We start from the raw sequence: 12,431 nt of genomic DNA, 5'->3' as shown, positions 1-12,431 counted from the left end.
TACCACAGCAATCCCCAGAATAGCTCAGTGGGCGTCCTCTGACCAAACCGATTGCCTCTTTACATTAAGTATCTCTACAGCAGATGATGGCAAGCTACTAGCACCTGGAAGACAAACCCTGCAGGTGTCCACTTTGAGCTCACAGGGCATCTGACCCGTAGGGTCCACTGTAGCATGGTGAGGAGAAATAGTCCCTGGTGTTTACACCTCCCCAACGCATGGGTGTGCTTGAGCCAAAGCAACACTCCCTGTGGAATCCTCACACAGGTGTGATGTCCCTGTGTGACTCACTGTGACCAAGATGGCGGAATGTGGTGTAAAAGAATGACAACAATAGTCAGGTTTTCCTTAACAGGCCCCGGTTTTATTAAACCTAAAAACCAACGTCAGATGGGCACCAAACAGTCAAGGAGAATAAACAAAATAAAGGGGAGCCGGGGTACACAGCAATGTGTAACCCGACAAAATAACAAGAACGAGGGGTTGCAGTCCCAAACAAGGAGAAACACAAAAAATAAAGACAATCTGTCCCTTTGATCCGGGAATGAAAACAACGGGGTAAAAATCCAGCACTTCCGGGTACTCGCTCCTCCGCCGTATTCCCGGAGCGTCCCGTTAGTGCTCTATAAAATACACAAAAAGACACAGGGGTTAGCAGGTATGCACACTCACAACCACCCGCTTCCTTGTTCCCCATCTCCCTCTTTAATTCCCTGTTTGTATCTCTGTCTCTCTCTCTCTCTCTCTCTCACGCACGGTACCTTGCCAGAAGGAACAGAAGCCCAGGCCACGCCCCCTCTTGTACGCTCCGTCCTGTTCCCATTGGTCAGCGAGGGCAACCGCCGTTGACCAATGCGCGATTGCCACAGCGCTTCCTGTCTTGAGTTGGTGACGTTGCGCACCGTGGTCCCCCCCCCCCCTTTCCAGGTGGCCGACTTCCACCTTTCCTGGGGATGTCTGCTCCTCCTCCCTAGTGCCCTCACCGGTCGGGAGGGAGATCTAAAACAAGAGTTCATTCTCTCTTTGTCACACTCACCCAGCACACCACGCGAGTGAGACTGCCACGTGCCACATATTTAATCCTCTTTCGTGTCCGCTCCTTTGACAGGTGAGCCGGAGTTCCGGTACGTGGCCGGAATGCACGGGAACGAGGCCTTGGGACGGGAGCTAGTGCTGAACCTCATGCAGTACATGTGCCAGGAGTACAGGAAGGGGAACCCACGCATCGTGCATCTGGTGAAAGAAACCAGGATCCATCTCCTGCCGTCCATGAACCCCGACGGCTACGAGATGGCCGCCAAAAAAGTAAGAGGTCCCTTTTTCATGTACCTCGCCTTCTCCATTCGTCACAATCTGAAAAATCGAGTGAAATCGCAAATGACTGGCGGTCCCCATTGGCACTGATAGATTTGTGGCTGCTTATTAAATACCTCAGTCACTTGTATAGAAAAAAAGAAAGCTTGTTCTGGTGCTTACTAGCAGGTATTGTAAGAAAAAGTGTCCACTTAGTTCAGGTGATAGTTGATACAGGTCTTGCTAACCATCATACTTTTTTATTTAATGCTTTTATTGCACTCTCAACATAATAATATGACTCCTAACCAGAGCAACATGTTTATATGTAACTGTAGCCTAGTGTGCATTCATGCTGTCTCGTCACATCGAGGCTCAGGGTGGCTAGAGGATGCAACTTTCTTAAAATGATCGAATCCTGGCAGTGTATAGTACTGTACCTGGGTAGATTTCTATATTCCAGGTATGTATTTACTGTGTTTCACTTTTCTTTGTCCCCAGGGCTCAGAACTCTCTGGTTGGGCACTTGGACGCTACAGCTATGAAGGGATTGATATGAACCACAACTTTGCTGATCTGAACTCTGTTATGTGGGATGCTCAGGAGATAGAAATGGACAAAAAGAAGGTTCCAAACCACTACATCCCCATCCCTGAATACTACACCTCAGAGACTGCCATGGTGAGCGCAGGCACAGAACTAGCTCTCGGGTGTAGATTGCATCAAGAGCAAGTAATCCAAGCAATAGATGAACGAGAGGACACCATAAGGACTTTCTTTGTCCCCCAGCTGACTTGAAAATTATTGATTTTGGCAACTCTTAATTGACATTTAGTTTCTAAAAATTTCACTTTTCATTAACCGTTGGCCAAAAAAAAAAAAAAAAAAATCCTTGATAAAACCCCTTTCTGTTCTAAATGCAAACCCTTGATAAATCTTGGCCTAAATTCCATGCACATGAGAACATGGAATCCTTGTAAATTAGATATACAGACGTGCTCAAATTTGTTGGTACCCTTACAGCTCATTGAAATAATGCTTCATTCCTCCTGAAAAGTGATGAAATTAAAAGCTATTTTATCATGTATACTTGCATGCCTTTGGTATGTCATAGAATAAAGCAAAGAAGCTATGAAAAGAGATGAATTATTGCTGATTCTACAAAGATATTCTAAAATGGCCTGGACACATTTGTTGGTACCCCTTAGAAAAGATAATAAATAATTGGATTATAGTGATATTTCAAACTAATTAGTTTCTTTAATTAGTATCACACATGTCTCCAATCTTGTAATCAGTCATTCAGCCTATTTAAATGGAGAAAAGTAGTCACTGTGCTGTTTGGTATCATTGTGTGCACCACACTGAACATGGACCAGAGAAAGCAAAGGAGAGAGTTGTCTGAGGAGATCAGAAAGAAAATAATAGACAAGCATGGTAAATGTAAAGGCTACAAGACCATCTCCAAGCAGCTTGATGTTCCTGTGACAACAGTTGCAAATATTATTAAGAAGTTTAAGGTCCATGGAACTGTAGCCAACCTCCCTGGGCGCAGCCGCAAGAGGAAAATCGACCCCAGATTGAACAGAAGGATAGTGCGAATGGTAGAAAAAGAACTAAGGATAACTGCCAAAGAGATACAAGCTGAACTCCAAAGTGAAGGTACGTCAGTTTCTGATCGCACCATCCGTCGCTTTTTGAGCGAAAGTGGGCTCCATGGAAGAAGACCCAGGAGGACTCCACTTTTGAAAGAAAAACATAAAAAAGCCAGACTGGAATTTGCTAAAATGCATATTGACGAGCCACAATCCTTCTGGGAGAATGTCCTTTGGACAGATGAGTCAAAACTGGAGATTTTTGGCAGGTCACATCAGCTCTATGTTCACAGACGAAAAAATGAAGCTTTCAAAGAAAAGAACACCATACCTACAGTGAAACATGGAGGAGGCTCGGTTATGTTTTGGGGCTGCTTTGCTGCGCCTGGCACAGGGTGCCTTGAATCTGTGCAGGGCACAATGAAATCTGAAGACTATCAAGGCATTCTGGAGCGAAACGTACTGCCCAGTGTCAGAAAGCTCTGTCTCAGTCGCAGGTCATGGGTCCTCCAACAGGATAATGACCCAAAACACACAGCTAAAAGCACCCAAGAATGGATAAGAACAAAACATTGGACTATTCTGAAGTGGCCTTCTATGAGTCCTGATCTGAATCCTATCGAACATCTATGGAAAGAGCTGAAACTTGCAGTCTAGAGAAGGCACCCATCAAACCTGAGACAGCTGGAGCAGTTTGCTCAGGAAGAGTGGGCCAAACTACCTGTTAACAGGTGCAGAAGTCTCATTGAGAGCTACAGAAAACATTTGATTGCAGTGATTGCCTCTAAAGGTTGTGCAACAAAATATTAGGTTAAGGGTCCCATCATTTTTGTCCATGCCATTTTCATTTGTTTTATTATTTACAATATTATGTTGAATAAAAAATCAAATGCAAAGTCTGATTTCTATTAAATATGGAATAAACAATGGTGGATGCCAATTACTTTTGTCAGTTTCAAGTTATTTCAGAGAAAATTGTGCATTCTTCGATTTTTGTGGAGGGGTACCAACAAATTTGAGCACGTCTGTATGTGGATCTTTGCAACATAAATATCTTATCAAGTAAGTTTTTGCACTGAATGTTGGTTCTATGTTCCACAGGTGGCCACTGAAACCCGAGCTGTGATCAACTGGATGCAGCTCATCCCCTTCGTCCTGAGTGCCAACCTCCACGGTGGGGAGCTGGTGGTGACCTACCCCTACGACATGACGAGGGACTGGGCCCCCAAGGACCTGACACCCACCCCCGACGACAGCTTCTTCCGCTGGCTCGCCACGGTCTACGCCACCACCAACCAAGTCATGGTGAACCCCGACCGTCGGCACTGCCACAACGAGGATTTTATGCAAGGAAACAACATCATCAACGGGGCCAACTGGCACACGGTTCCTGGCAGTAAGTATCACTGTCATGCTGGTCTGGGCTACGGTACTGTTTTTACACTGTGTGTGCCGTACAGATTGACATTTGAACCATTGAATCCTTTTTATATAATTGGTTGTAGCTGGAGTGTATTGTACGTATGTGGACAGGCTGGCTGTAGTGGTGACGTCAGACCCAGAAGAACACATGGTACTGCGAGGTGATATGGTGAATGCACATTTTATTGTAAAATAAAAGGTTGAACAAAACAGAACAAACACTGACTGAACAAACAAAACGGCGCGGTGCCCAAAACAGACAGACAAACAAACACTGGAGGTATACTAAATAAATCAATAGCAATTGTAATTATTTATTAAAGCTTACTCCCAACTTTCTCTCCCATTCTCTCCACACTGAACACCCAACCTCGTGTGTGTGAAATATTCATTCTTTTATACAGCTGTGTCGAGATTCGATTGCTAATCAATCATTCACTTGAATCTCAGCACAGACTGTACATCGACTAATTGTGCACTTACCGTGCCCCCATACAAATACCCATTTTAATCTGCATGTGATGTGATTGTGTAATCCCCGTGCCTAAATACAATTATACAATTATACATTTTACATCACCTGTGCTACCTAACCCACACTCTGTGCACCACTATAAGAACACATAAAACAGACAACATAAAACACAAAATATGCACAGGGGCAGGGCACCCCACCACAGTGTGTAAGCTCTCTTTTTTTTTACTTTGTGCAGCGCTTTGGGGTGTCATGACGTGAATGGGCGCTATATAACAATAAATCTGAATTGTATTGTATACAACATTCAATAGTGATTTAATTTAAAATACTGAATAGCAAACTTCAGTGACAAACGTTTTGACTAAAACTCTTTCTCACTGCTCAGGTATGAATGACTTCAGCTACCTCCACACTAACTGCTTTGAGGTGACAGTGGAGCTCTCATGTGATAAATTCCCCCACAAGAGCGAGCTCCCCACCGAGTGGGAAAACAACAAGGAGTCCCTGCTCGTCTATATGGAGCAGGTCAGCGTCAAGCAGCCAGCACGGCTGCTCTGTTCAGCATTTACAGGACTGGGGTTTCTGGGTCTCCTCCCCAGAATTAACACAACACTTTTAGTCTAATATTGTGCCTCAGTTAATCTAAGAAAGATGCATGCATGGAGATGAGGGGAGGAGGAGGGAGGGAGGAAGGAGGGAGGGAGGGAGGGAGGGAGTAAGATAGAAATAGGTGGCCTTGTTGAATTTTTATTATTATGGTAACTATTTCTTTTTTTCTTTATTAATTATTCTGTTTTGCTATATACAGTGCCGTGAAAAAGTATTTGCCCCGTCTGATTTTCTGCATTTCTTGCATATTTTTGACACTGAATGTTATCAGATCTTCAACCAAAACCTAATATTAAATAAAAGGGACCCTGAGTGAACAAATAACACAAAAATGTGATACATATTTCATTTATTTATTAAAGAAAGTTATGCAACACCCAATGCCCCCGTGTGAAAAAGTAATCGCCCCCTTAGACTCAATAACTGGTTACGCCACCTTTAGCACCTTTAGCAGCAATAACTGCAACCAACCTTCCTGTAGTTATTGATTAGTCTCTCACAGTGCCGTGGAGGAATTTTGGCCCATTCCTCCATGCAGAACTGCTTCAACTCAGTGACATTTTGTGGGTTTTTGAGCATGAACTGCTCGTTTCAGGTCCTGCCACAACATCTCAATGGGGTTTAGGTCTGGACTTTGACTAGGCCATTCCAAAACTTTAAATTTCTTGTTCTTCAACCATTCTGATGTAGACTTGCTTGTGCGTTTCGGATCATTGTCTTGCTGTATGACCCAGCTGCGCTTCAGCTTCAGCTCACGGACGGATAGCCTGACATTCTCCTGTAGAATTCTCTGATACAGAGCAGAATTCATGGTTCCTTCACTGATGGCAAAGCGTACAGGTCCCGATGCAGCAAAGCATCCACAAACAATGACACTACCACCACCATGCTTGACCGCTGGTATGAGGTTCTTACTGTGGAATGCAGTGTTTGGTTTTCGCCAAACATAACGGGGCCCATGTCGGCCAAAAAGTTCCACTTTTGACTCATCTGTCCATAGAACATTGTTCCAGAACTCTTGAGGATCATCCAGGTGCTTTTTGGCAAACTTGTGGCAAGCTTTCATGTTCTTCTTAGTGAGCAATGGTTTCCGCCTTGCTACTCTGCCATGAATCCCATTTTTGCCCAGTGTCTTTCTGATGGTGGAGTCATGAACACTGACCTTAGCTGAGGCAAGAGAGGCCTGCAGATCCCTGGATGTTGTTTAAGAGTTCTTTGTGACTTCTTTTCTGGCTGATATTACACCTTGCTCTTGAAGAGATTTTGGCAGGACGGCCACTCCTGGGAAGATTCACTTCTGCCCCAAACTTTCTTCATTTGGCCAATATGGCACTGACTGTGGTTCGGTGGAGCCCCAGAGCCTTAGAAATGGCTTTGTAACCTTTTCCAGACTGGATAGGCATCAACAACTTTTTTCCAGAGGTCTTCAGGAATTTATTTTGTTCATGGCATGATATGCCTCTAGAACGTGTGTGCTGACAACTTCACTCTGATGGTAAGGGCCAAAGTTAGTCAGATTTAAATTGGGCAGGACTGGCCCAAATCAGGCCTGTTTGTTAACCAAAGTACTCAAACAGCTGACCCTAATTATCCCTTTAATTGGGTTGAGTTAACTAGGGGGGGCAATAACTTTGTCACACCTGAAGATTGCATGTTTGATTACCTTGCACACCAAACAAATGAAAGAAGCACCACTTTGGTGTCATTTTTTCTCTCAGACTCCCTCTATATACTACAACCCACAAAAAAATCTGACCAAATACAATGTGAAAAATGTGCAAAAATGCAGAAAATCAGACAGGGGGCAAATACTTATTCACGGCACTGTATGCTTTTATTTATTTTCATAATGTAACACATATGGTAAACAGTAATTCAACATTCATCAAATTATATTCTGCAGCGACATATTAGATTACAGTTATAACATTGTAACCATCAATAGAAATGTACCATTATTACTCAGTGTAAGGTTCAGTCCTTCATCTTACCAACAATGTATTAATCATCATTCTAGGACCCCATATATAAAATTGCAACAACTTACAAACATTAATTTATAAATTGATAGTCTAATGCAGAACAAAAGCAATAATGAGCCGTTCTGGGCACCCTGTGCCAAGGTAGATGTTGTGTGTATTACAGGAATGTAACTTACACAGAAATAAATGTTACCTGTAATGTCGTGCTTACTCATCCTTCCATGTTTTATTTTTGCTTTCTTGTGTCTGTTCCGCCTCTCTGCCTCTCTCACGCTGTGTCTCTCTTTGTCTCTGCCCCACTGGCACACAGGTTTTCTTGTTTCTGTTCTGTCTCTAGCCCGCCTCTCTGCCTCTGCCTCTCTCATTCTCTCTCTCTCTTTGTCTCTGCCTCACTGACACAGGTTTTCTTGTTTCTGTTCTGTCTCTATCCCGCCTCTCTGCCTCTGCCTCTCTCACGCTGTCTCTCTCTTTGTCTCTGCCTCACTGACACAGGTTTTCTTGTTTCTGTTCTGTCTCTATCCCGCCTCTCTGCCTCTGCCTCTCTCATTCTCTCTCTCTCTCTTTGTCTCTGCCCCACTGACACAGGTTTTCTTGTTTCTGTTCTGTCTCTGTCCTGCCTCTCTCACGCTGTCTCTCTCTTTGTCTCTGCCTCACTGGCACACAGGTTCACAGAGGTATCAAGGGTGTGGTACGAGACAAGGATACCAATGATGGGATCGCTGATGCCATCATTGCGGTTGATGAAATCAACCATGACATTCGAACAGGTGCAGTTAAACACTGTAGCTTCTAGCTTGAATTGGAAATCACTGTAGTGCCAATACCATGAGAACCATTCACCTCAATACCTTCATTTATTTACATTTTGCATGGGCAGTATGTTTGTTATAAGACTTATTCAGCATACAGTGCATGTAATCACGGCACAGCATGTCCAATTATATACTTACATTGTTTTATTCTCAGCACTGCTCTTGCAAATTGAAATGAAACACAGTATAGTATTATGACAATTCTTGAAGTTCTCAAAAACATCTCATACTTTCTTGCTGGGTTAAGCAAATCTTTGTGTGATTGGTTAAGCAAATGATCGCTATGTGTCAGTATAGGTCACACAAGAAGATGAAGCTATTCATTTTTAAATTTCAGCCATAACCTCAAAACAGCCAAATCTAACTTATAAGAAACTTGACTTGGTTTCCTTTGCAGGGATATTGCACATTACATGCATTCCTTTTTTTTGTGTATTCAGCGTTTGATGGAGATTACTGGCGGCTGTTGAACCCGGGCGAGTATGAGGTCACGGCCAAGGCAGAAGGCTACTTCCCCTCCACCAGGTTATGCCGCGTCAACTACGAGCCTTACCCCACCATCTGTGACTTCACCCTGACCAAGACGCCCAAGCAGCGACTGCGCGAGATCCTCGCCAAGGGGGGCAAGATCCCCAAGGACCTGATGCTGCGCCTGCGTCAGATCCGCCTGCGCAAGCTGAGAGCCAGCACCAAGGCTATCAACCGCAGACGCAGCCAATAGAAAAGCAACCGCAGCCACCACGGGTCCACTTAACTCCATGGCTCTGAAACATAGCGGTCTTATTCATGACTGAGAACTAAAGACGGGCAAGCATGGAGACCATCAAAGTCTAGATCTGATTTTCTAATGCACTTTTTCAAGCTAATTCTCTTTCTTCCTCTGCCACACACACTAGCGTGTCTCTCTGTCTTTCTGTACACATAGGTGGCATGTTCAGCACCTAGTTTCTTTCAAGGGGTTCATTCGTGCCACATCCCACATTAGGTACTATACCACTATGGTCAAAATTTTTTGCATCACCCTATACAATTAACTAATTTTATTTCATTAAGTGGAATAAAACCTGCTGAATAATGTTACGTTAACATATTGAATTACATACCGCTTTGTAGTTTTATATATACGAAAACTGTGAAATTGAAAAATGTGACATTTCAAAATCTAACATGAAATACTGTACTACTAGTATGGCTTCCGGAAGACTTTTGCAATATCATTTTGTAGTTTCTTTGATTACATGATGTTAAATAAAATATAAAAATTATGTTCCTATAGATTTTTTTTAATTATGTCTCAATCCTAAAATTATAGGTGATGCAAACCTTTTGTCCATTGCTGTACTATTAGTGCTAGTATTTCACAGTTTCCACTTAAACGCAATATAGAACAATCTGCATTCCATATATATTTCTATCCAGAACCTCTGCAGGGTACTAACCCTTCTCCTGCTAAAAGAAAATGATGAAACAGTCACTGAAAGTGGTGCTAGTCTTCCTTGGGTACTGATGCTGTGAATATGAACTCTTTCAATGCTGCATAACTCAACACAGCAGCACACTTACCTGGCCCCATGCTGGGTATAACCTTTTTTTTAACTACTTTTTTACAATTAAGACACTGATACTGTTTAATTAGTAATGTTAGTTTTGTCTTTTTGCAGTTACTTAGTGCTGAAAGATATACAATAATAATGGACATCAAAGCACTTGCTTTTAATGATAGCCTTTGCTCCTATAATAAAAATAATACAGAGTTTAACATCCATACTGAGCAGTCAGTACCAATGAGACAGACAACGTACAGCTATTTGTGATGAATTGTTTATTCATGATATGGACGGGTGTCTCCTGGCTGTAATTAAACTAGGTACCAGAGGTGAACAAATCTCAAAAAACAATTTCACAGTCTTGTATAGTGGTAATTTGCCAATGCCAAAAAACATCTTGTCAAATTAATATTTTAAAATGAGGCAGCTGAATTTGGTTGTATAGCTCTTTTTTTTTTTTTTTTTTTTAATTTAGTCGTTGCCAATTAGTTTTTATTATTTTCTCCCCAATTTGAAATGCCCAATTATTTTTAGGCTCAGCTCACCGCCACCACCCCTGCGCTGACTCGGGAGGGGGATGAACATGCGCTGTCCTCCGAAGCGTGTGCCGTCAGCCGCCTGCTTCTTTACACTCTGCAGACTCACCGTGCAGCCGCCTCAGAGCTACAGCGTCGGAGGACAACGCAGCTCTGGGCAGCTTACAGGCAAGCCCGCAGCCACCCGGCCAGACTACAGGGGTCGCTGGTGCGCGGTGAGCCGAGAACACCCTGGCCGACCTAACCCTCCCTCCCCCCGGACGATGCTCGGCCAATTGAGCGCCGCCCCCTGGAGCTCCCGTCCACGGTCGGCTGTGGAATAGCCTGGACTCGAACCGGCGACGTCCAGGCTATAGAGCGCATTCTGCACTCTAGCGAGTGCTTTTACTGGGTGCGCCACTCGGGAGCCCCTGTTGTATTGCTCTTTATTAAAAAAAAAAAAAAAAAAAAACACTTGCCACCATGGAAACTCCATATTTCTGAATTATTTTCCATGGCCATTCTATAAACCTTTTATTCTTATAGTGCCAAGACAAAGAGCAACTAACAGAGCATGCCACAGAAAACAAAAATGTCTCATTTATAATTTTGTGGGAGTAATTGCATTGCTTTAACATGCAAGTAGTCATGTCAAGACTAATATTCCAACACCACTGAAGTACCTACTTTAATTTTACAATAACACTGAATGGAAACAAACAAACAAAAAAAGCTACTATTTTTAACTTTTACATTTATCATATGGACCCTATATGATCAGCGCTGGCTGGCTTAAAGAAGGCATTTCTAACTAGCTGGAGGAAGCATAGTCTGCTTCCTAGAGTGCAAGTGTTACACAGCTGTGCAATAATAATGAATATGAAGAGCGCTACAGGAGACCAGCTAGTCTTTTTTAAACTGGAGAGGGTTTTGATGTTACATTGCTGTTAATACTGACAGTATTGGTTGAAATGCTGATTGGTAGCTTTTTCCAGGTGTTTGATGGTGAGGTAAAGCTGGCACTTGCAATGATTTGTAGGTGCCAAGTTCTTGCAGGCTGGAACTGATTGGAACATTGCATATAGCATTTAGTGAGACTAACCTTTGTAACACTATTGTGATTAAAATTCAGTGTGTCTTTGTATGATGTTGTACTCTTTTCAAGCAGTGAACATACAAATGCTGGCATTCTCAGACCCTTGCTAGACAAGGGGGTTTATTATTAAATGAGATTACTAATAAAGCATTAACTCAGTATTTTTGCTGTCTGTTTTTTTGTGCCCAGGTATTGCCATTAGACTTGCTAAACTTGTTGAAGGAGTGCTAACCAATATTTCTGAATCCATTTCTCACATCATATCAGCTTTATTAACATTACTGCACCATTTTCATTGAGCTGAGGGTTTTTTGGTCCTTAATTGTTTTTTTTTACATCAGTGTTTTATTTTTTTGTATGTTATGTAATGTATTCTGGTCCCTGTGCTGTCGGTCACATAGTCTGCATATTCCAGAAATACAAGAACCAAAAAATCTTCGTCAGAAGATACTTATACGGTATGCCCCCATGGGCCGATCCGCCCTTTCATTAAAAATGTAAAAATATTGTTTACTTTAACAGTATATTTTGTATCACCAACCCCCACCCCACCCCCCCCATAACAGTCTTGACCCCGCCCTTCAGTAGAGTCTGGATCCGCCCCTGACCCCTTGCTCACTAAATATTGGAATGTCTGTAAATAGATGACTGAATAAAATAAAGGTCTGTACTGGTATAATATTATCTTAGACACTTACACTTCGTTTGCAGTCTAGGATTATTTCTGTGTCCCTGTAAGGAAGGGGCTTGCAGTTTTGCAATGGCATTTATTTAGCTACAGTACTTTCAGGTGGAGTTTGTGAGTTCAGGTCAGTATAAATACAGTTTCACATGGAGTCCAAGAGGAGACAAGGAACATAATTTAACATTTTTAAGGATCTGTTGGTTGGGGGGGTCCATCGACATTTTGTTAATATTTAATTTCTTATCTTTATTATCATAAACAGATAAGAAATTAACCACTACTCCACAGTCCAGAGCCCTCTGGACTCTTGACCGGAGGGTTGTGGGTTCAATCCCAGGTAGGGGACACTGCTGCTGTACCCTTGAGCAAGGTACTTTACCTAGGTTGCTCCAGTAAA

At 42.7% G+C, this 12,431-nt stretch overlaps 1 protein-coding gene across 1 annotated transcript in view; it reads left to right on the top strand.

The window, feature by feature from the left end:
- LOC117421515 (probable carboxypeptidase X1) overlaps nt 1-11,510 on the top strand; it is a 40,162-nt gene extending 28,652 nt beyond the window's left edge. The window contains exons 8-13 of the mRNA XM_059034546.1: nt 1,109-1,305; nt 1,795-1,974; nt 3,990-4,284; nt 5,174-5,313; nt 8,044-8,146; nt 8,632-11,510. Coding sequence (XP_058890529.1) covers nt 1,109-1,305; nt 1,795-1,974; nt 3,990-4,284; nt 5,174-5,313; nt 8,044-8,146; nt 8,632-8,912 — 1,196 coding nt within the window. The 3' untranslated portion in view covers nt 8,913-11,510. The remainder of the gene's footprint in view (nt 1-1,108; nt 1,306-1,794; nt 1,975-3,989; nt 4,285-5,173; nt 5,314-8,043; nt 8,147-8,631) is intronic.
- The last annotated feature ends 921 nt before the right edge of the window (nt 11,511-12,431 follow it).

Source organism: Acipenser ruthenus, chromosome 1, assembly GCF_902713425.1.
Source record: "Acipenser ruthenus chromosome 1, fAciRut3.2 maternal haplotype, whole genome shotgun sequence".
In the NCBI taxonomy this organism is placed as follows: domain Eukaryota; kingdom Metazoa; phylum Chordata; class Actinopteri; order Acipenseriformes; family Acipenseridae; genus Acipenser; species Acipenser ruthenus.
This window is presented reverse-complemented; position numbering and strand designations above follow the sequence as displayed.